This window comes from Marmota flaviventris (assembly GCF_047511675.1).
Source record: "Marmota flaviventris isolate mMarFla1 chromosome 5 unlocalized genomic scaffold, mMarFla1.hap1 SUPER_5_unloc_1, whole genome shotgun sequence".
NCBI classification, from domain to species: domain Eukaryota; kingdom Metazoa; phylum Chordata; class Mammalia; order Rodentia; family Sciuridae; genus Marmota; species Marmota flaviventris.
Window position 1 is genome coordinate 1,932,501 of NW_027287679.1, and position 24,843 is coordinate 1,957,343.

Sequence of the window (24,843 nt, forward strand, 5' to 3'; positions counted from 1 at the left end):
AACTGATAAGTATAGTTAGTACAATGAGTCAATGAAGAAAAAAGCAGCAGTTGTACTCAGTGGAGGAAAGGAAATTCAAATCACCTATGAGAAGGAAAATAAAAACAGGGTTTTCAAAATGGGGAAGAAATGTAAGTTTCCATTTCAAATATCAATTAATACATAAGTAAAATTATTTCAATCTTTCTTAGTATGTTTTGAAAAAAAATTAAGAGTGAAGAACTAATCACTCAGGCCTAAGCTCTTTTAGCAAAAATTATTATGTATGTACAGATTTTAATGAATGCAACATGTTGCTACTACCTATAACAACAAAATTATATAGGGCAGAAACAAAAATGGGAATATAAAGAAATATGAATGGTTATAGAGTGATGTCCAAACCACAGATATCTAAAATTCCCATTGGAAATATTATGGCTCCATTTAGACTTTCATTTAGAGGGACTTTGTAGGGAGGAACTGAGAGATAAATTCATGTTAAAGTATGAGAAGTGGAAGAAGACCAAGTTCACACTGGGAATCTCAAACTGCTGTGCATTGACTGTTGGGGACCATGTTCAGAAGCTCATTCTGAGGCAGTAGATCTTTCCTTCCACATTTCCATTATGAAAAACATTATATTTTTAAACTATGATAAACATTATTTGCTAAGGTCATTTCAATGAGCCTCATCCACAGACAACATTGTTCATAGCTAGGAAACTGATGTCCTTTGGGAAATGTAAATGAACCCTATTTGTTCCTATACTTCAGGAGACAAGCAGATGAAGTGTAAGCATACATCTTGCTTTCCTGTGAGGATATATCTTGGAAAGAGGGAAGGTCTCAAAAGACAAAGACATACAAATTATACTTCCATGATACATTTCCTATATAGGGAGGCAAGAAGGAGTGGGAATAATTGAACCAAAGAATGTAAAATTTACGGTTTCAAACAAAAGCCTCTAGAAGTTGCTTTGAAAATGTTTAAAGGAAGGGAAAAATGAAGAAGGAACCAACTAGTTTTCTATGTAATTTTGGAGGGAATCATGTTGAAACTGAGAGAAGGCAGCCCAACTTCTTTCAGTTTATCTGCCTTCAGACCAAAGGTGAGACTATTCCTGGTCCAGAGATGATTGGAACCAGTATGGACTGGAAGAATTGGGGCAATGTGCAGCTACCAACTTCTCCCCTTCATACCTACCAGGTACCATGATATATGTGCCATTCATGTGATTCATTCAGCTGAGAAGCCTAGTGTTTTTGATGCTGCTAAATTTTTTATTATTAATATTATTACTGTATTGGTGCTTTGAAATAAAATCCTGTCCCTTGACCTGCCACTAATATACTTTATTATTGAGATAAATTCTCATCTCCAGATAGCTAATTTTCTGTTCATCCAGACATTGTATGAGAATACTTGAATAACTATCAAGATATGCCATGCCAGTTTCATTTTTTCTTCTAAAATCTTTAGTGAGTTTTCCCTTGAACACCAAGATGGTGGTTATTCTTTGTATATCAATAACATTGAAGTAAGGGAGTTTATTTATATATGATCACTCTGCAAGCTTTCAGATTATGGTGGTGGTTTGTTTGTTTGTTTGTTTTGTTTTGTTTATTGTGGATCACTTCATTATGCAGCCTGTAGCTACAAACTTCTCATCTTCGTAAGTATCAGGCACCACAATGTGTGTGGAATCCTTATGAGATAGACAGATGAGTTCATACTGTCTTTGATGTATTTATTGTAAAGACAGCTAGTTGTTTACTTATTGGTTATGTTCCCTCAAAATGAAAACTTGGCCCTGGGCATTCTAGGAATGCACTCGCATTACTGAGCTCCATACTCATCCCTAGACTACTAATTTTCTGATAATGCAGCATGGCCATGAATACTTGAAAAGCTGACAAAAATCTACTAAACCAGATTCATTTTGTAAACAAAGTCTTTATTGAGTTTATACCTTGAAAACAAAGATTGTTATTCCTTGAATATATGACATTAACTTTGAAATAGAAATGTTTACTGATTTATGGTATTCTGTGAGCTTTCAGATCATTTTTCCTTTGGAATACCATATCTTAATTCTTTTTAAAAATATTTTTTAGTTGTAGTTTAAAATATTGTATTTTTTAGTTGTAGTTGATATACAATAAAAATACCTTTATTTTTATTTATTTACTTTTCTGTGGTGCTGAGGATTGAATCCAGCCCCCTGCACCACTGAGCCACAACCCCAGTCCCCATATCTTAATTCTTTATGTTTTTCATACATTGTTTCTTAGATGTGGGACCTGTATCTTCTCATGAGAGTGGGGTCAAGAAACTTGATATTGGTTAAACCAAAGGATAAAAGAAAAGAAATTTCATCAGTGTCCCACACGTGTATGATTAAAGAAACAAACAAACAAAAAAACCCCAAAACAAACAAAATAGCTCCTTCATATATTAGCTGCTATTCTAAAAGCATGTATCTAAACAAATTACTTCATGTGAATTTCTTTGAAAAGAAATAGTGTTTATTTAGCCTGGAATAAAACGTAAGGATGGAAGAATGGACAAAAACTATCAGATATGGGGCTGGAATTATGGCTCAATGGTAGAGTGCTCGCCTAGCATGCATGAGGCACTGGGTTTGATCCTCAGAACCACATAAAAATAAAATAAAGATATAGTTTCCACCTAAAACTAAAAAATAAATATTAAAAAATATATATCAGGTAATTTTTACAGTACAATTTTCTGCAAAGAGCTATGATAAACATCTACAATGCTAGCACACTTTCCACTCATTTTGTTTTAAATACAATATTTTGATAAAATTTGGCCCAATAGACCAGTGTCTATGTTTGCATAGATGTGTTGAAATTTTTTATAAAAAGCGTAAAAAAAGATTTTCAAAAGTAATCAGTAACTCAGATGTTTCTACGTGAAGTTCTCAAACTGGAGACATTAACCCTGTTTGTGGGATTATAAGGTGGTTTTTCTTTCCCCACAATGTTGTAAAAAGCTTATTGGAGAGCTAGGCTGTAGTTTCAGGTAATTGTGAGACTGAAAAAACAGATATTGCTTGAACTCAGTAGGTCAAGGCTATTCTGTGAAACACAAGAAAAACACATCTAAAAAAAATATTGACTCTATTATAACACTCAGTAAATCACCAGATCCATCAAACATTTGTTCTGTTTATGAACATTCCATGTTCTCCACCACTCATGGGTCAAATACTAAGTAAGAAATTACTCAATGTATAATCATACATTCTTCATTTTAATCCCTTTCCTATAAAATGAATACTGTTTATGGGATAAAATACTTTCTTGGAATTTAGACTAAGAGAAATAAATCCCCAAATACTTTTGTTTGGTCACATTTTATTGGTGTGTTTTGTTACTGGCTTTCCCTACATTGTTAGGGACCTTAATCCAAATCTTTTTACATGTTAAGCAGTTTATTTTCCACTGAGTTTCACCCACTGACTTCACGGATTCACTGGTGGGCTTGGTAAATCCAGGCTCAAGGAAATTGCCCACCAAGGACCTAAATGAGTTCCCTCAACATAGGAAGATGTTGCCATAGAAGAAACCACATGGTAAATGAAAGCAAAATTCACAGTTTCTGTGTTTTATTACACATCTCATTTGAAACCTTGAGTAACAGTCAGGAGCAGAATCTCCCTACCCAAGAGCCCAGCTTTTAATTTGTTCACTTCATTGAACTTTGTTATACATGGGCCACTGAAATTCTTCCATTTTCTGTATATCTGGAAACAGTCCCTCCATTACAGCATTCAGGCCTGCAATGCTCTCTCTTTATTCATCTCTATTTATTCACATGCCCCTCACATTCACCAACCCACAGCATTGAGAATGGTCTTGCTATTCTGAATATATGATCATTGGCCCTCTTTAGATTGAGGATGTCAAGCAATCTTAATTTTTTTTAGAAATAACTCATGATACAAATTCTTTCTACCTCTGTATCTTTAGCCCTTTTCATGTCTGAACTCTCCTCTGGAAATTATCCTCACCAATCCCTTTATGTTCAGACAAATACTGTCCCACTTAACACTTGTCTCTATATCACGCTATAGATTTTTATGCTCTTACCATTTCCTGTGTCTTGATGATGTCCTCACTACTTAGGTCTCTGTTTTTTTCCAGAAAAGACACAAACCCTGGTTATCTCTTCTAGCTCTTCTAGCTCTTACCACATACTCAATCATGGATGGAAATATATAAAACTTTTGACACTAACATGATGTACAAGCAGCCCCCGTAATTCAGCACCACATAAAAATAAAATAAAGATATTGTTTCCACCTAAAACTAAAAAATATCAAAAGCAACTATCAGGTAATTTTTACAGTACAATTTTCTGCAAAGAACTTTGATAAACATCAAAGGAATAATTTTCAGGTCTAAGTAGTTGTAATACAGTACAAAAGCTGGTCAAGTATCTGAGGTAGCCCCAGGAAAAGCAAAACCAGTTTGTGTCAGGAATAACAGGCATAATAAAAAGTTATATGTATATATAAAAATTTCTGTGAATATATATCTCAAGAAAGAAAAGGAAAAGAAATATGAGTTCTCTTGATGAAGGTATAAATTGGAATTCTTATGATGAAGTGTAAATGTGATCAATCATTTGGGCTGCCAAAATGATGTATAGCAATTGTTTATAACTTACCCTTTGGATGAAGAAAAAGAAAACATTGTGATATTTCTTGTTTCCATGGTAATTTTTTTTTTTTTGCAATTTTACCTTGAGTGGATGAACATGTGAATTATATGCATTCAACTTGGTGACACCCCATTTCTCTCCAAGTGGTATTCTGAAGTATTGAATCAGTAAAATTACTTTTTAAAGATCTCAATATATACTGGTACAGAGGGGGAATATCTGCAAATGTTGATATTTTATAAGTTGAGGCAGCCCAATGGCATGCTTTCTGCCAGACAGAGAATCTTACAGAAAACCTGTCTGCAAATTAAAAAAAAAAAAAAGGTTGGGATTTGAAATAAGTGCTACAGTTTTTGCCAACAATACACAAATCCCTGAATATAATATTCAGACCACACACAAACATAAATTTAAAGGTTTCAAAAAATAAATATTCACCTAAGAGTAAGCTTAAATTAAAATTATAGTTGGAAAACTTAACATATACTGTTGTTACAATTATTCCCTTTATTTGTATAGATTTTCACAATTCTAATTGTTTAAATAGTTAAGTAAATCTATTCATTAATCAACAGAGTCACATTTTGGCATGTCATCAGCAGAAGAACAGGAAAGTCTCAAGGACACTGAAAATAACCCACAACTGGTATGTGAATATGTCAATTTAAATTCCTGGTTTATTCCCCCCACCCACTTTTTTTGCGCTCAGAATGTAAATTATGCCAAATGAAATGACCTCATAGAATACCCTTTTGTAATCCAAACATGGTTTAATATTTAAGTCTAAAGCAAATAACTTGTGATCAACATGAAAATAGCTTAGGAAACATAGTGGACTAAGGGTAAGTTTTGTAAGAGCAATTGAACAATTTTTTGAATATTGAGTGCTTTTATCTCTGTAACCTCATTTAATGATGAAGAATAATTTTGAAACTTATAAATAGCCAGTTGAAATTATGAACATATAACTTAGTAGCCACTGAAAACTCTTGCTCACTGTCATTTTTCTCAAAGCACCCATTTGAAAGAGGCAGTGCCCCTGTGGATCTCTGTTCTACAAACTGCCCAACAGGCACAACCCATCTCTTTCTTATAAAAGTTTTCAGCCCATTTCTGACAATCACTACTCTGAGTCCATATGATCAAGTTGAACATCTACCATCCTGTGAGGATAGCTGGGGTAGCTTCTTGTAGCTACAAGACATGTAGTGGTTTCTGATCTTTTCACACAGAGTCCCTACAATTGAACCCTTCTAAAAGGGTTTTGTAGTGAGGAATCTATTGGAATTCACTAGGTGAGTGACTCTGACCACTGTGTGGTGGAAATGGGGGCAACTACTCCCAATGCCTCTCAGCAGAGTAGGTTGAATATCTTGAATGTCTGCTCATGTGTGTGATTTTGCATGCAGTCAATTTTCTACCAGACTCACATATGCCATGTGCTGTCATGACAGTTTTCTATCAGACACATCTGTATCATAAGCTGCAAATACTGCATTTCAATGAAAGTGCCATGAGATACTTTAGATTAGGTAGACCACAAGACCATGCTCTAGCTGCCCAGAGGTCTCAGCAAATCTATATCTGAGTTCTCTCATACACCCACCTTGATTGTTGTTGTGGGTTCCTCCAACTCACTGTTTTTATGCAATAGTTCAGTCTTAGAAAAGTTAAAAAAAGAAAGGCTTTGTTTTCTGATATCCTAGTAAGCATGCTTAGATAAAAGAGAGAAGAGGCTCCTATCATTTTTCTCAAAGTACCTGTTTGAAAGAGGCAGTCACTACTGTGCATGCACTCAAATTCTGCCTTGAAGTTTCTGCAGTGCACCCATTTTTTTTTTTTTTTTACAAACTCATTAGAATCCAAGTCTCTCAATGGGTAAGAAAGTTATATTTAAATTTAGAGTAATCTAAATTATGTTTCTATTGTTTTTGTATAAAATATCATGTGTATAAAATAAGGGAGGTTTTGATGATATAATATTTATAATTTAGAAAATTTTAGAGCACTATTTTATATATTATGTGGGTTTCATTTTGACATAATAGTGTACTATGAAAAACTATTATGCTCAAATTCTGTGCCAAGTATCTCCACACGAACTTTTTCAATTCTTCTTTTTATGAACATCTGAATCATTTCCCAAACTTTCTAATTATGATTTCCACTGTAATATTGAAGTTCATATGTCATGTGTGTATACTAATTTTAGTACACAGGGATAAATAGCAAGGGGTGAAAAACCTGGGTCATATGGTGATTATATTCCTAGTATTCTGAGGACTTTCCATATTCCGTTCCAGAGTGGAAGTCCTAATTTTCAGTCTCACAGTGTATGATTGTTTTTCCCCACATCCTCCTCAGCACTTATTATTTGAATACTTGATAATTGCCATTCTGATAGGGGTGAGCTGAACTGTCAATGGAGTTGTGAATGATATTTTCGTGAATGCTAGAGATGTTGAAATTATTTTCATATGTGTTTAGGCAATTTGTTTCTTTTTTATTTTGAGGCCTGTTTATTTATTGCTTTCCTCCATTTACTAATTGAATTGCTGAGATTCTCTTAAACCCACCAGAGGGGAGATTCTTCTCTTTTGCCCAGCTATGTTTCTCCTGGCACTGTTGCATCTTATTTCATTTATGAATGCATTCTGCTTTTAAAAGCCAATATTTCTGGAGTTTATCTAGTCACTGGCTCTCTGTAGTGGCTTTCCACAGCCCATTTTTTGTTATGCAGTCACACACATTTTATTCCCAACTATGAAAATAATCAGTGAGTAAGCACTGTATGATTCTGTTCTGCCATGTTTCTCCACTAGAACACCTTTTATTCTTTCTTCGATGGAAAATGTTGCATACTCTACCCAAATTGTGTGTGCTGTTATGTCCAAGTAAAATATAGGCACATTTATTTCCACATTTTCTCCTTTGTTAAAATAATGAGATTTGACTCAGTAAATATTTTGCTGAAAGATATTAAATTTTGGAAGTGTCTGACAACTGAAATGAACCAAGTGAACAATGTTTCCTTACTAATTCTGGTGATAGAATTGAAACTCTCTTATGACATCAAGTATCAATTTATCACTAAAAATTTGGCCATCCATTATTTAAATGCTTAAAGCTATATAACATGAAGTACATTTCTCAAAAGAGTTTTAAATAAGTATTCTACTGCATTTGTGGATTTGCTATGGAATGGAAATTTGACTCATTAAGCTGATGCTAGTTGATTTGGATGTAGGGACCTCAGATTTTGTTTCCAGGAAACACATTCCTTATGTCCTCCATCTGAGTTTTAACCCATCAACAGAGAGATGAAGAGAAAAATTTAGTTTCATTTGGAGTGCATGGGAGAGTGTCTCTTATGGAAATTTTTGTTTCTCAAAATGTACTGGTCTAAATTCTAATTCCCATGATTTCACAACTAGAAATATGGTGATGTCTAAAAGAAATGATAAAACCTGTATTCAACTCATTTTTGATATAAATTTTATCAGAATGAAACTGAGCAACATCCACAGGTGTGTACTTCTGGTATATCTGATGAGTCCTATCAAAGAGGAAAGAAGATAGTAAATGGACCAGTACAAGGTAAGAACCTTATAGGATACAAAATACATTGATGAGAAAATTGCATTAAAACATGAGCAATAGTATATTCTAATTGTTCACACAGTTCAACTGTTAAATATCTAATAAGAAAAAAAGTTAATAAGTGACATATCTTATTAGGTTTCAGCCCACAGGTATTGCAAAGAAACTGAAATGTGAGTTGCATTTTTGATACATGCTTCAATCACAGAAAATTCATAAATAACAAAAAGGAGCAAAGAAGAGGGAATAAAAATTGAGAAAGGAAGTGATTATAGAGGGAGTCAATGAAGGAAAAGGAAGAAGGTATAGTCAGTGAAGGAAAGGAAATTCAGGTCTCCTATGAGAAGAAAAAAGAGCAGAGCTTTCAAAAATATGGCAAAAAACATGAGTTCCAAAGTTAAATGAGGCATAAAGTAAAATTTCCCCATACTTCATAAATTAGGAAATACTGAAGAAAAATTTGCACTTTATGTGGTTTTGTCCCTAAGTATAGGATCCAATATCCCACACTATTATTATTCTCAAAGGACCCCTTTGAAAGAGGCAGTGCATCTGTTGACCTGTACTCTACAAACTGTTCAACAGGCACTATACACCTTTTCCTTATCGAAGTTTTCAGCACATTCCTGTTAGTCACTTTCTGAAGCCCATACACTCTGTGTTAACATTCAACATCCTTTGAGCATCAAATCAGACCTGATGGACTACATAGAAAAAGGAATAAATTCCAGGTCAAGTGGTTATCACCCAGTACAAAAGCAGGTCAACATATGAGGTAGCACCAGGGGAGCAATACCAGTTTATTTGAGGAATAACAGGCACTATGAGGAGTGCTTCCAAAACCAGAGCGAATCCTGATAGAAGAAATGCAAAAAAAAAGGAAAAGAAAGAAGCAAGGAGTTCACTGGTAAATGTGTAACTGTCAACAACTTCATTTTGCTTTGTTTTGTTTTGCAGACACCAAACATTATATGCAGTAGTTATTTAAAAGTTATTATAAGGAAAAAAATAAAGTAAACAGTGTGAAGTTAATTCTTTCCATTGTAATTTTCACATTTTTTTTCTGCAAAATATCCTTTTTCTTTGAATGAGTAAAACTTTTAGTTATCATATGCATTGAACATGGTGACCTCTAGGGTCTTAAGTATAATTACTCTGTAAATAACTCAATGTGCCTAGGATAAAGAGGGGAACATCTATGACTTCAGATGCTAGGGCAGGCTGATGGCAGGTTTTCATTCAGCCAGGGAATTTACAGACCTCCTGTCTCCAAATATAAAAGGCCTGGATTTGAAGTGAGTGCTACAGCTCTTGCCATGGATTCACAGGTCCCTGGGTACAATCACTAGGCCCCAACACAAACAACAATCAAAAAGTTTCAAACAACATAAACATTCACCTAAAGTTAAGCTTAACTTAAAAAATATAATTGTGAGGATTAAATTATATGATTATTAAAATTTTCCCTTTTTATTTGGGTAGGTTTTCACTCATTCTAACAGTTCTAAGTAAAACTATACATTTGTCAACAGAGTCACATTTGGACATGTCATCAGCAGAAAAGAAGGAGAGGCTTATGGGCACTGAAAAAAGCCAGGAACCGGTATGTAAATGGGTCAGTTTAAATTCCTGGTGTATTTCTCTTTGCTTTGATTCCAGAAGGTAAATTAGGCCAAATGAAATGACCTCTTAGCATAGGATTTTGGGAATCAAACATCATAATTTCCACTCACATCTAAAAGAATGTAACTGGACATGAACATGAAAATAGTATTAGAAATCAAGGAAGCTTAATGGCAAACTGTATTCTAGCAATTGAGGCAATTATTTGAATATTCTTTCAGTTTTCTTCTATGTGATCTCCCTACGTGATGAGAAAATGAGACTTAAAAAAAACAGTAAAAAAAAAAAAGGAAAATATATAAATAAAATGGCCAGTGAACACATTCTTATTAAAAGACCATCTTTCCCAAAGGCTCAAAATTTTAGTTTCTCATTACCAGTAATTCATGCATGGGTTAAAGATTCCATTCTCTCTCAACTCCAATGTCTTAGTCTAAGACAAGGCAAGAAATAGGCTTAATTAGAAACCAAAGAGTCTGTTAATGAAATCAGAATTTTTCAGGAGGTATACATCTGTTAAGGTACAAACAACTTTCTAGTTCATTTTCTTTTTCTTTTCATGCAAGATCAATAAAATTACTAAATGTTTTTATTAGACCTCTTTAGTGGATGTTAGGAAGAAGACCTTGGATGAAGTTTTTGACAGTTTGTGGAATTTTGGAGGTGTCTTAATGCCTCTCTTTCTCCTGTTGCTTTTGTTACTTTTCATGCATTTGAATGGATTTCTCTTCCATGTCATGTATGTGTCTTTTAAGAGTGCAGGTTAATCTATGTGATGTGTCTGGAGCATGGCATATATTTTGGCATCAAACCTATAAATGAACATTTAACAAGCTATATTCACTCACCAGCATCTCGTCTTTTGGAAAGAATAAGTTCTGGAAATAAACATACCTTTAAACAAAACATATATCACATGCAAATAAAATTTAGCTTTTAAATGATATCTAAAACAGCACAAAATTAAAAGAAGGAGTAGGTAATAATAATGTTCATCTTGCAAGACAAAAAAAGCCTCAGGGATAATAAGATTATCATAATAATTTTAAAAAGAACAGAGAATGAAAGTGGTGAGAGTAAGCAGAGACTGAAAAGGAGATGAGGATCAAATTCAAAGAAATGAGAATAGAAGGAGATTTCAAATGGAATAAAAAAGGGATCCAGCAACCAAAATATGAAATGAATGAAAATATATTAGAAAATCAGAACATGAAAAAAACAAATGACATGGAAATCCCATACAAAAACAAAGAAAAAACTGAAAAGAGCAAGAACAACTTTTTCAGATTTCACTTTTACTAAAGCAAATGATATGGAGACAATTTTGGGGGGGTATTTCTAATTTTGAAAGCATATAACTATTAGGGGTTTTTGAGATGCAAAAACGGTTCAGCAGGTTTTTGTTGTTGTTGTTGTTGTTATTGTTTTTGCACTAGCTTCAAACAGCCTACCATGATAGTGGAGAGTACAAGCTGATCTTCTTTGCTCCTTTCTCTCCCACACCTCCCAGAGAATGCTGAGGGAACATTGAAAGTTGCAGAGGCAATGCACACTTAGTATTAGTTTATGTACTCAGAGACATGGGTCTATAAAATGTAGAAATTGCCTGATAAACCCTGTGGTCCATGGAGGCTGGGGACTAATCTGTAATGCAGACCCCAATTATGGAATTCCTTACTCAGTGGTCTTATACTGTGCATGATTCCAAGTCACTGAGGCCTTTTCCTACAACCTCTTGGAGCATGAGAGACATGGCCTGGTTTCAGAATCTATGACTTCTTCTGAGAACTTAGTGAAAATTCCATTCTACTGATCCTGCCCAAGCACTTCTGGAATCTTCTGTCCCTTGAATTCTCAACTACCAGTTCTTGCTTACTATCATTATTCCCAAAGCACCAGTTTGAAAGAGGCAATACCTCTGTGGACCTCTACTCTACAGAATGACCACAGCAGCAATACACATCTTCCTGATGAGATCTTTCAGCACATGCCTGTCACTCACTAACCTGAGCCCATAAGTTCAGTAACAATTCAGTTATCTGAAGAATGGTGGCTACAGCATTATGGAAATATAAGGTATGCAGGGGTACCTGATCTTTAACACAGAGTGACTAAAATTAGACCCCACTGAGAGCCTTTGTCCTCAGGAAATATTGTAATTCTTAAGAGGGTGCCTCCAACTGCCTGTGTGATGTTAATGGGGGTAACTATTCCAATTATTCTAGTATTCATTTTCATGTTTATGATATTGCATGCAGCCTTTTTCTACCAGACTTAACCTTGGCACTTGCTGGAAACAAAATGATTCCATGACAGAGCCATGAGCTTCTATTCTTTTTTTATTAAATTATTTATCCACTCTAATTTGTTACACACAATGGCAAAATGCAATTCATTTCATATTACACATATAGAGCACAATTTTTCACTGATTGTACACGATGTATTATTACACCATTCGTGTCTTCATATATGTACTTATAGTAATGATGTCTAACTCATTCCACCATCATTCCTACCCCCTTAACCCTCCCTTCCCCTCCCTCCCCTTTGCCCTATCTAAAGATCTTCCATTCCTCCCATGCTCCCCACCCATCACCATTATGAGTCAGCATCCTCATATCAAAGAAAACATTCAGCATTTATTTTTCTGGGATTAGCTTTCTTCACAAAGCATTATATTCTCCAATTCCATCCATTTACCTGCAAATACCATGATTTTTTTCTCTTTAATGCTGAGTAGGGCTCCATTGTGTATATATACCCAGGTTTCCCAAGCCATTCATCTACTAAAGGGCAAATGGGTTGGTTCCACAATTAAACTATTTTGAATTGTGCTGCTATAAGCATTGATAAGGCCAAGTCCCTATAGTATGCTGTTTTTAAGTCCTTTGGGTATAAGCCAAGAAGTGAGATAGCTGAGTCAATCGTGATTTCATTCCAAATTTTCCAAGGTATCTCCATACTGCATTCCAGATTGGCTGAACTAATTTTCAGGTCCACCACCAATTTCTGTCTAATTGTGACAGAAACCACTGTAAACATTGAAGTAAATGTGTCTCATGTGTATACAGAAATTATTATACTTTGTAAATAAGAAGAAGGGTTGGGAAACCTAGGTCATATGATGTTCATATCCCTAGTACTCTGAAACTCTCCATACTATGTTCCAAATGGAAAGTCCTAATTTTCAGTATCACAGAGTATGCTTGTATATTTTTACCCATGTCCTCTCCAGCACTGATTATTTGAATACTTTAAGAATGCCTATCTGACTGGCATGGGCTGAAATATCAATGGACTTTTGGATGGTATTTCCTTGAATGCTACATATGTTTAATTTTTTTTTTCACAAAAATATGGTGAGGTAAGTATTCAGCTCTTCTATCAGAAGAGGAAGTGAGAGTCAAAGACACTAGGATCCTTCCCCACAGCAAAACACATTGTCATGACTTAGTTATGACAAGCTTCAGGGATAGAGTGTTGGATGGTATTACCCTGAATGCTAAATATGTTTAATTTTTTTATGTATTTGTAGGGAAATTGTATTTTTTGTTTTGAGAACTGTCTATCCCTGCTTTTCTTAATTTCTTATTTGAAGGGGTGAGATTCTCCTCAGCTCACCAGTCAAAACATTCCTCTCTCATAGCCAGCTAGTTTTCCCTACTGCGGCTTTACACTATTTCTTCCACGAATGCATTTCCTCTTTGAGTATCTCATATTTCTGGTTTCATCTGGTCACAGGCTCTCCATTGTGTCACTCCTGTGATTTCCCACAGCCTGTCTTTTTCTTCAAGCAGCAATGCACCAGTTCAAGTGACTCCCACCTCTGCAAATAGTCAGCTTTTCAGAGATGGGAGTCACCTTTCTCTTTTGAAATACCTCTTAGTTTCTTCTCCAATGAAAGTGTTGCATACTTTACCCAAGTGTGTGTGCTGTTATGTTCATGTTACATACAGACACATTTCCTCACTATATTTTACTTTTTTAAAATAAGTTTTGACTCGGTAAATATTTTGCTGAAGTGCATTAAGTTTTCGAAGTCTCTGATGAATAAATGAAGCAAGTACAACAGTTTATCATTCCTACACAAGGTGACAGAATTGAAACTCTCATCTTACCAAGTATCATTCTTTCAGAATAAAAAATTGGCCATTCAAATTTAAAATGCTATGGAACACCAAGTGCCATTCTTAAAAGTGTTTCAAAGCATTTTTAGAACTGCTGGGCAGTGCAAAGTTGACTGATTATATACTGATGCTAGTTGTTTGGGGTATATGCTTGTCAGTGTGTATATTCGGAGGGAACACAGTTCCTATGTCCCTCATCTTGGCTTTATCCAATCAGTAGCCAGAATGATATATGAGCTCAGTTAATCTGAACTGCCTAGGACAGTGAAACTTGTACAATATATTCTTGTTCAAAATGCACTCATCTAATTTCTAATTCTGATGATTTCACAAATATATATATATATATGGTGATAAGTAATATGTGATGATTAAAACTTCATGCAACTTATTATTGGTATTACTTTCCCCAGAGTGTCTGTAAGCAACCTACAGAAGCTTGTGCTTCCAGTATATCTGTTGGGTCCTATACACAAGCAAAGAATAGAACAAACGAACATGGAGAAGGTAAGAATGACAAAAAATGCAAAAGACATTGGTGAGCGTATTGCTTTAAAGCAAGAGCACTAAAATATTGTAATTGTTCCAAGAGTGTATGTATTATCTAGTAAGGAAAAAGAAATATAATGAGTCATATTGTATTAGGTTTCTGTCACAGGTTAAACTGGGGATATTGCTAAAAAATCTGAATTATGAGTTGCATTTTGAGACATGCTTCAATCAAAGTAAAATAGAAATGAAAGAGAAGAGGAGGATATGAACACTGAGACAGGCATTAATTACAGGGAGTCAATGAAGGAAGAGGTAGCAGTTGTACTCAGTGGAAGGAAGGACCCTCAGTTACATAAGAGGGGGGGAAAGAGCAGCATTTTCAAAATTTGGGAAGCATTTTTGAGTTTCCAGGTCCAAAGCTGAATGAAGTGTAAAGTAAAAATTTTCCAACATTCCTGACTTAGTCACAGTTGGAATGGAATAAAATTGAGGAGTGAAGAAGGAATTCCCACATTGTCAAGTTTGTTTATCACAAAAGATTCTTCATGTATAAAATCTAATGACACCAAATGTGTTGCTACTCTGTACAAAAAAATGTATAGGGTAGAAACACCAATTAGGAAAGTGGAAAGAAATAGAAATGGTTACAGAGTGGTCCCCAAATTCACAGATATCTAAAACTAAATTTGGAAAGATAATAGCTTGACTGAACTTTCATTTGAGGGTAACATCCTAGGGAGAAACCCAGAGCTACATTCTAGTTAAGGTAGAGGCAATGGATTCCAACAAAATTTATACTAGATCTCTCAAACTATAATGAATCATCTGTTGAGGCCATGATCAGAAGCTCATTGTGACTCAGAAGTTCTTTCCTTCTACATTTCCTATAGATTCTAAGGTGATTGCAATGATCCTGGTATGCCCACAGCATTTTTTGTAGCCAGGCAAAGAATGTCCCTGTGGGACAAAAAAAAAAAAAAAAAAAAAAAAAAACGCTAGTAGACCCTACAAACCAAGATAGAAGAAGATCAACTGCCAGAATAAATGTTGCAATAATTATGTGCATATTTCTTAGGTAGTGGGGATAACACAAAAGACAAAAATTTAAAAATTACATTTCTAACATAAAATTGCTACATTGCCAGGAAGGAAGGAGTTCGAATAACCCATACAAAAAAACAGAAAATGGAAATAAAATAGTCTCCTGCTCTAGAGGGTTTTATGAAAAACTAGGAGAGAGGCAAAATGAGGAAGAAAATAAAGAAGTCAGCAAGGAAATTTTAGAGGGGAAAATGATAAAATGCAATTCAGCATTTTTCAGTGTGCCTGCCTTCAAACCAAAAGTGGGATGATTCCTGGTCCCCAGGTGATTGAAACAAGTAGGGACTGGAAAAATCAGGGCAACCTGCTGTACAAATCTGTCCTGCACACCCACCAGGCCCCACCATGTGTGTGGCATCCTAAGAGTGATTTAGATCAGTGACCAAGTGTTTTTGAAAATTTGTTTTTTTCAAAGATAGTTTTATTTATTATTATTATTATTATTATTATTATTATTATTATTATTATCATTATTATTATTATTATTTTGGTTCTTTGGAATGAAACCATGTCCCTTTGTGCTACAGGAATACATTCCACTCCTGTGCTAAATTCTGATAACTAATTTTTGGATCGGCCAGCACACTCAAAAAAATATGTGAAATCATGACTGTATGTGTTATGGCAGACTCATTTTTAAACTAGAGTTCCTTATGGAATTTATTCCTCAAATACTAAGAGTGTTACTAATGTGTTTATGTGACAGTCTTTTGAGTCCTGTCAATTCTGCCTGCTTTCAGATCACAGATTGCTGTGGATGACCATATCTAAATTCTTTATGCTTTCTCATATTTTTTAAGATGCAGGACCTGTATCTTCGTACACGGGTGAAAAGGGTAACCCGATATCCACTAAAAGAGAGGAAGCAGGATTAGAAGATGTGCCACAGTCCCAGATGGGTATGAAAAAACAATCATGTTCATATTAGCTGTTATTCTAAATGCATATATCTGATCCTATTAGTTCAGAAAAAAAATAACTGATAAGAAATAAAGTATACCTTGCCCTGGATCTTGAGGTACAGGATACTTAGGTATAATAAAATGGATTAAACAATTCATAGGTCACTTGACATATGTGCTGCCATCTGACTACTTCAGCTTTGACACTGAAATTCTCCGTATTCGTCTTTCTTTCTCTGAATACAGATCTCTGTGGTCTCCAGCATTCTGCGTCTTCACATTTGTATATGTACCCTTGCCGAATTATTTATAATGATCACAAAGGTGTTCTTACCTTTTGAAACTTAACTGCAAGACTTATTTACTAAAGATATATTGTCAATATTCATTTAGAACATTTCAGTCTTGTGATCAACAAAAATCCCCAAACTTAAAACTCCAAAGCTAATGTAATCTTTATCAATGCTAATAAAAATAGTTATCATTGGACTGAGCTCTGTACTCACTTAGTAGGAATATGAGTGTGTTTTCTTTTTATGTTCAGATTTTATTGATTATGTATTTCATTTGCTTTTCAGTATCTAAAGACGTACATGCTTTATACAAGGTAAATCATCTTCTATGTTTGTGTTATATTATTAAATGCATGCTGTATGCACTGTAAAATATTTACGTATTATCTTGTCTCCAAGCACATGAAGCCTACCATTAAAAGCAAAGATACAGCTCTCAAAAAACAAAAATGGTGGAAGCAAAAAATAAAACGGAAATCAGGTAACTTTTGCAGTACAACTTCTATAAAACTACCTATGATTAAACCTTGGGAATGATAGCAAACTTTTCACTCCTGATATATCCATTTGTGCCATGTGTTGGGAGGATTTGCCCCATCAGGTCTGTGTTGGTGGTGCATCCACATTTCAAAATATTTCTGTAAATCTATGAGGAAAAGATGTTTTAAAATAACCTATATCCTAGGTGTTTCTACAATTAAACTTCCCAAATCGGAGTCATGACACTTGTCAGTTGGATTGTGAGGCTGATTTTTCTTCCCAACCCAATTTTAAAAGTAGGTCCAGGGGAGCAGGATTGAAATCCAGAATCCTGAGATGATGAGGACTTGTATTTTTCTTGAAGCCAAGATGTCAAGGCCGGTCTGTGAAATACAAGAAAATCTAATTTAAAAGACAATGTGCACTCTACCCTGACATCTAGTGTATCAACCAAATGCATCAAACTTGTTTTTATGCTAATTAGGTACTGACTTTGACAACTCTTGTGGTCAGTTTGAGGCAAGAAATAATAAAAGGAATGATCATATATACTTTAGTTTATCCCTTGCTTCTAAAGTGAACATTTGCTGGTGAACACTCTTTCCTGAAATTTTATCTCAGAGTAATCAATCCATAAATTCTTCCACATCCCAATGGAGTCTTTGCTCATTATTCTTTGACTTGTTGTTTGTCTGTTACCTCTGTATGGTAAAAACAGAACCCAGATCCTTTTGAAGGCATTCCTTCATTCAGTCCTGCATCAACCCCATAGTGCACTTTTGCATTTTCTTTATTCATCTCCATTCATGATCATGCCCCTCAAGCTCATGTGCCCACAGATTTGAGATAGTTCCAGCTATATATGGATACATGGCCTAGATGAAAGTGTTAGCTCTGTGTATGTCCAACCATCTCAACATTTCGAGGCATCTTTCACAATGCAAATTCTTCCTAACTGTATGTTTAGCCCGTTTCTACCTGCATGATCTTCTGGCAGTTTTCACCAATCCCTGTATCATCAGACATATACCGTCCCCCTTAACCCTTGTCTCTATGTCATGCTATAGCCTTCCACATTTTCACCATTCTCTGCCTCTGGCTGATGGCCTCACTCCTCGAGTCTCCGTTCATCCCTACCTCGAGAAAAGACACCATCCACGCCAAGTGTTATTGCCTCAGGCACTTACCTGACACTCAATTATGGGGTGTTCAAACCTGTGTGTTTTAAGAACATCTCCTGTAGTCCAGGACCTAGTGAACTAGACAGAGAATGAATAACTTACAGGCCAACTGATTTTTACTCAGTACAATTGCGGGTCAAGATCTGAGATAGCTAACGCCAGAGAAGCAAAAACAGTTTATGTCAGGAATAATAGGCACCATGAGTAATGCTTCCAAAAACAGAGTGAATCCTAACAGAAGAAATGCAGGTAAAGGAAAGGAAAGGAATATGTGGTTCACTGTCAAAGGTATCACAGTGATCGTATATACACATACTTTTTTGTTGACACCAAAGTTACATGCAGTGGTTCATTAAAAATTACTATTAGGAAAAAGACATAGTAAACAGTGTGAAGTGTCTTCTTTCCATTGTAATTTTAGCATTTTTTTCTTCAAAATATCATTTTTCTTTGAGTGGTTGAATCTTTGAGATATCATGTGCATTGAATATGGTGAACTCTTGTTTTGTTGAAGCATTAGATTAGTAAAAATCCCTGCTAAATCACTCAATACACCCTGGGTGAAGAGGGACTCATCTGTAATTTCAGCTTAGTTAGAGACTGAGGCAGGCTGATGTCAGGTTCCCAGTGAGCCAGGGAATATTCAGACACTCTGTCTTCAAAAGTAAATAAATAAATAAAAATAAAGGCCTTTTATTTGAAGTAAGTACTTGCGTTCTTGCCAAGGATACACATGGCTCTGGGTACAGCCACCAAGCTGACACAAGAATCCAAAAATTTCCAACAGCATAAACATTCACCTAAAATTAAACTTACCTAAAAACGTATCATTATGAAAATCAAATTGTATGATTATTACAATTATGTTTTTAGTTGGCTAGATTTTCACTCAGTCTAACTCTTTTAAGTAGTTTAAGAAAGTACATCTATGCATTTATCCCCAGATTCACATTGCCATATGTCATCAGAGGAATTGAAGGAGGGGGTTGATGGCATGGATAAAAGCCATGGACAGGTAAGTAAATGTGTCAATTTAAATTCATGGTCTATTTCTCTTCTTTGATGGGAAGGAAGATTATGCCAAACAAAATGACATCACACAATACATACTTAGAAATCAAGGTCATAATTTAATATTTAAGTCTAAAAATGTAACACAACATGAACATGAAAATAGCTTTAGAAATCACATGATTTTAAACAGAAGCTTAAAAGTAACCTTCATCTTAGTAATGTGGGGAGATTTTTTTGAGTATTGTTTCAATTTTCTTCTGTGTGACCTCCTCACGTAATGAGGATTAAATCTAAGCCTCGGAAATATCCAGTTGAAAGTTGAAGAGTATATAATTGAAATGGCCAGTGAACACATTCATGTTAAAGATCATCATTCCCAAAGGCTCAAAATTTTAGTTTCCCATTACCAGTAATCCATGATGGTATTAAAGACTCCAGTCTCCCTACACACTCCAGTATGTAGGCTGAGGCAGGAAATAGACTTAAAGGAGAAACCAAACAGCCTATTATAGAATCAGGTCCTTTCAGGATGTATCCATCAATCCTGTTTGAGTACGAACAAAAACTTTTAGTTCCTTTACTTTTCATGCAAGAAATCAAGAAAATTACTAAACATTTTTATTCCACCTCTGAAGTGGACATTAATAAAAAGAACTTGGATGCAGTTACTGGGAAGTTGCAAAATTTTTGTGGTATCATAATGCCCTATATTTTAGGAGGAGAATTTGCAAGCATTTTAGTTCAGCTGTTATGTATGTGTGCTTTTAGTGTACAGATTTTTCTTTGGGATGTGTTTGGGTCAGGCCATCCTGTTCAGAATCAAATTCCCAAATGAACATATTTAACATAAAATATTTACTCACCAGTATCTCATCAAGGAGAAAGATGACCCTCTAGGAACAATCATAGCTTAAAGCAAAACATGCATATAAACAAACTGTATATTTAATGTGGTTTCTATAATACTTAATAATTAATCGAAGTTCAAAGGAAATAAGAATACTCGTAAGACTCGAAAAAAGTGATTAGTGACAATAAAATTATCATGATAAATTTTAAAAAGAACAGATAGTGAAAGTGGTTATAGTAAGCAGAGAGTGAAGAGGAAATCAGGATGAAATTCAATATTAATGACAATAGGAAAGAATATAAAATAAGAATAAAAATGTAATAAAGGAAATAAAATGAAAACTGAAAAAAAAATCTTAGAAAATCATATATATTGTGAAAAAAAAAGGCACAAACAAACTCATGAAAATCTTCACAATCCCCTTAAACTAATATAACTGAAATGGAGACACTTCTGTCCAGGATTTCTAATTTTGGAAAGCTAAAGCTTTTTATGGTTTGGAGGATGCAAATATTGTCCATCAGTTTCTTTATCTGCTCTAGCTCAAAAAGGCCTTCCCTGACATTGGTGTGATCAAGTGGATCTCCTCTGCTCCTTGCTCCCCAACTCCTCCCAGATAATGCTGAGGGAACTTTGAAAGTTACAAAGGAAATTACTCTCAGTATTTGATTTTGTACTCAGAGAGATGGGTCTATGGATGTAGAAATTGCCTGATAAACCCAGTAATCCATGAAGGCTGGGGACTAATCTGTAATGCAGACCCCAATTATGGAATTTCTTACACAGTGGTCTTTTTTTTTAAGAGAGAGAGAGAGAGAGAGAGAGAGAGAGAGAGAGACAAGAGAGAGAGGGAGAATTTTTTTAATATTTATTTGTTAGTTTTCGGTGGACACAACATCTTTGTTTGTATGTGGTGCTGAGGATCGAACAGGGGCCGCACGCATTCCAGGCGAGCGCGCACCGCTTGAGCCACATCCCCAGCCCAACTCAGTGGTCTTGTACTGTCCATGATTCCAAGTCACTGAGGCCTTTTCCTATAATCTCTTGGAGCATGGGAGACATGGTCTGGTTTCAGAATCTGTGACTTCTTCTGAGAACTCAGTGAAAATACCATTCTACCTGATCTTGCCCCAGCACTTATGGGATCTTCTGTCCCTTGAATTCTCAACTAGCAGTTGTTGCTCACGTTCATTACTCCCAAAGCACCAGTTTGAAAGAGACAGTACCGCTGTGAACCTCTACTCTACAGAACGTCCACAGCAGCAACACACCTCTTCCTGATGAGAGCTTTCAGCACATGCCTGTCACTCATTATCCTGAGCCCATATGATGAGTAACCAACTAAAGTTGTGGGAGGATACCTGGCGACTGAATCATGGAGGTGTAAGGGATGCAGTGTTTCGTGATGAGACACCACTGAGAGCCCATGTACTCAGGGCAATATTGTAATTCTTAAGAGGGTGCCTTTGACTGCCTGTGTAATGTTAATAGGGGTGTAGGTATTCTAAATTATTCTCAGTAGAGTGGGTTGACCATGCCTAGTATTCATTTCATGTTTATGGTACTGCAGGCTGCCCTTTGTCTATCAGATTTAGCCTTGGCCCTTGCTGTCACAGAGCTGCAAGCACCATATGATGCATGACAGTGCCATGAACTACTATTCTTAACATAGACTACAGGTGCCAGCTCTCTCAGCAGCTCTATGTCTGGGTTTCTCTCCTGCTCCCGCCTTGATTATGGTTATGGGTACCTCCAAACCACATTTTTATGCCAAATTCAGTCTTTGAAAAGTTAGGAAAAAACTGGGTAATATTTTTCGGATATCCCAGAAAGAAAGTCGCGATAAAGTAACAGGAGTGGAGAGGCTCCTAAACACACGCTCAGATTCTGCCTGGAAGGTTTGGATTACATCAAATATTCCTTGACATTGCGGGGAAAATGAAGTCTTTCCTTTGCTGAAAAGGTTCTATTTGGCCTTAGAATAATAAGTTTCCTACTTGTTTGCTTTAAAATATCATCCTTGTATAAACTTAAGGGATTTTGATGTTACAGGTTTTATATTTTAGAAATTTTTAGGGCAGTGTTTTTATATGCTATATGAGGACTCATTTTGACATGATGGTGTATCATGAAAAACTAGTTTGCTCAAATTCAGTGCCAAGTTTCTAGGTGTTTATTTATCCATTTTTTGTGTTAAGGTGCATCTGGGCTCATTTCATATCTTTCTAATTGTGATAGAAACCACTGTAAACATTGAAGTTCCAGTGTCTCATGTGTATACAGAATCATTGTAAATTGGGTATAAGAACAAGGATTGGGAACCCTGGGCACAGGATGTTCATATTCCTTATCTTCTGATGACTCTCCATACTGCTTTTCAGATGGGAAGTCCTGATTTTCAGTCCCACAGTGTACGGTTGTACATTTTTACCCACATCCTCTCCAGCACTTATTATTTAAAGTCTTGATGAATGCCTCTCTGGATGGCATGAGCTGAAATATCAATGGAGTTTGGGAGGGTATTTCCCTGAATGCTAGATGTATTTTATGTATTTATAATGAACTTGTGTTTGTGGTTTTGAGAACATCTATCTCTTGCTTTTCTCCATTTCCTAATTGGATGGGTGAGATTCTCCTCAGCTCACCAGTCAGCATATTCCTCTCTCATAGCAAGCTAGTTTTCCCTACTGCGGCTTTACACTATTTCTTCCACGAATGCATTTCCTCTTTGAGTATCTCATATTTCTGGTTTCATCTGGTCACAGGCTCTCCATTGTGTCACTCCTGTGATTTCCCACAGCCTGTCTTTTTCTTCAAGCAGCAATGCACCAGTTCAAATGACTCCCACCTCTGCAAACAGTCAGCTTTTCAGAGATGGGAGTCACCTTTCTCTTTTGAAATACCTCTTAGTTTCTTCTCCAATGAAAGTGTTGCATACTTTACCCAAGTGTGTGTGCTGTTATGTTCATGTTACATACAGACACATTTCCTCACTATATTTTACTTTTTTAAAATAAGTTTTGACTCGGTAAATATTTTGCTGAAGTGCATTAAGTTTTCGAAGTCTCTGATGAATAAATGAAGCAAGTACAACAGTTTATCATTCCTACACAAGGTGACAGAATTGAAACTCTCATCTTACCAAGTATCATTCTTTCAGAATAAAAAATTGGCCATTCAAATTTAAAATGCTATGGAACACCAAGTGCCATTCTTAAAAGTGTTTCAAAGCATTTTTAGAACTGCTGGGCAGTGCAAAGTTGACTGATTATATACTGATGCTAGTTGTTTGGGGTATATGCTTGTCAGTGTGTATATTCGGAGGGAACACAGTTCCTATGTCCCTCATCTTGGCTTTATCCAATCAGTAGCCAGAATGATATATGAGCTCAGTTAATCTTAACTGCCTAGGACAGTGAAACTTGTACAATATATTCTTGTTCAAAATGCACTCATCTAATTTCTAATTCTGATGATTTCACAAATATATATATATATATATGGTGATAAGTAATATGTGATGATTAAAACTTCATGCAACTTATTATTGGTATTACTTTCCCCAGAGTGTCTGTAAGCAACCTACAGAAGCTTGTGCTTCCAGTATATCTGTTGGGTCCTATACACAAGCAAAGAATAGAACAAACGAACATGGAGAAGGTAAGAATGACAAAAAATGCAAAAGACATTGGTGAGCGTATTGCTTTAAAGCAAGAGCACTAAAATATTGTAATTGTTCCAAGAGTGTATGTATTATCTAGTAAGGAAAAAGAAATATAATGAGTCATATTGTATTAGGTTTCTTTCACAGGTTAAACTGGGGATATTGCTAAAAAAATCTGAATTATGAGTTGCATTTTGAGACATGCTTCAATCAAAGTAAAATAGAAATGAAAGAGAAGAAGAGGATATGAACACTGAGACAGGCATTAATTACAGGGAGTCAATGAAGGAAGAGGTAGCAGTTGTACTCAGTGGAAGGAAGGACCCTCAGTTACATAAGAGGGGGGGAAAGAGCAGCATTTTCAAAATTTGGGAAGCATTTTTGAGTTTCCAGGTCCAAAGCTGAATGAAGTGTAAAGTAAAAATTTTCCAACATTCCTGACTTAGTCACAGTTGGAATGGAATAAAATTGAGGAGTGAAGAAGGAATTCCCACATTGTCAAGTTTGTTTATCACAAAAGATTCTTCATGTATAAAATCTAATGACACCAAATGTGTTGCTACTCTGTACAAAAAAATGTATAGGGTAGAAACACCAATTAGGAAAGTGGAAAGAAATAGAAATGGTTACAGAGTGGTCCCCAAATTCACAGATATCTAAAACTAAATTTGGAAAGATAATAGCTTGACTGAACTTTCATTTGAGGGTAACATCCTAGGGAGAAACCCAGAGCTACATTCTAGTTAAGGTAGAGGCAATGGATTCCAACAAAATTTATACTAGATCTCTCAAACTATAATGAATCATCTGTTGAGGCCATGATCAGAAGCTCATTGTGACT

At 35.5% G+C, this 24,843-nt stretch overlaps 1 protein-coding gene across 1 annotated transcript in view; it reads left to right on the forward strand.

The window, feature by feature from the left end:
- LOC114083935 (uncharacterized) overlaps positions 1 to 24,843 on the forward strand; it is a 138,986-nt gene that overhangs the window by 37,256 nt on the left and 76,887 nt on the right. The window contains exons 17-26 of the mRNA XM_071607127.1: positions 5,248 to 5,318; positions 8,176 to 8,269; positions 9,805 to 9,875; positions 14,439 to 14,532; positions 16,419 to 16,517; positions 16,767 to 16,844; positions 17,099 to 17,127; positions 17,213 to 17,294; positions 19,419 to 19,489; positions 23,905 to 23,998. Of these exons, the coding sequence (XP_071463228.1) occupies positions 5,248 to 5,318; positions 8,176 to 8,269; positions 9,805 to 9,875; positions 14,439 to 14,532; positions 16,419 to 16,517; positions 16,767 to 16,844; positions 17,099 to 17,127; positions 17,213 to 17,294; positions 19,419 to 19,489; positions 23,905 to 23,998 (783 nt within the window). The remainder of the gene's footprint in view (positions 1 to 5,247; positions 5,319 to 8,175; positions 8,270 to 9,804; positions 9,876 to 14,438; positions 14,533 to 16,418; positions 16,518 to 16,766; positions 16,845 to 17,098; positions 17,128 to 17,212; positions 17,295 to 19,418; positions 19,490 to 23,904; positions 23,999 to 24,843) is intronic.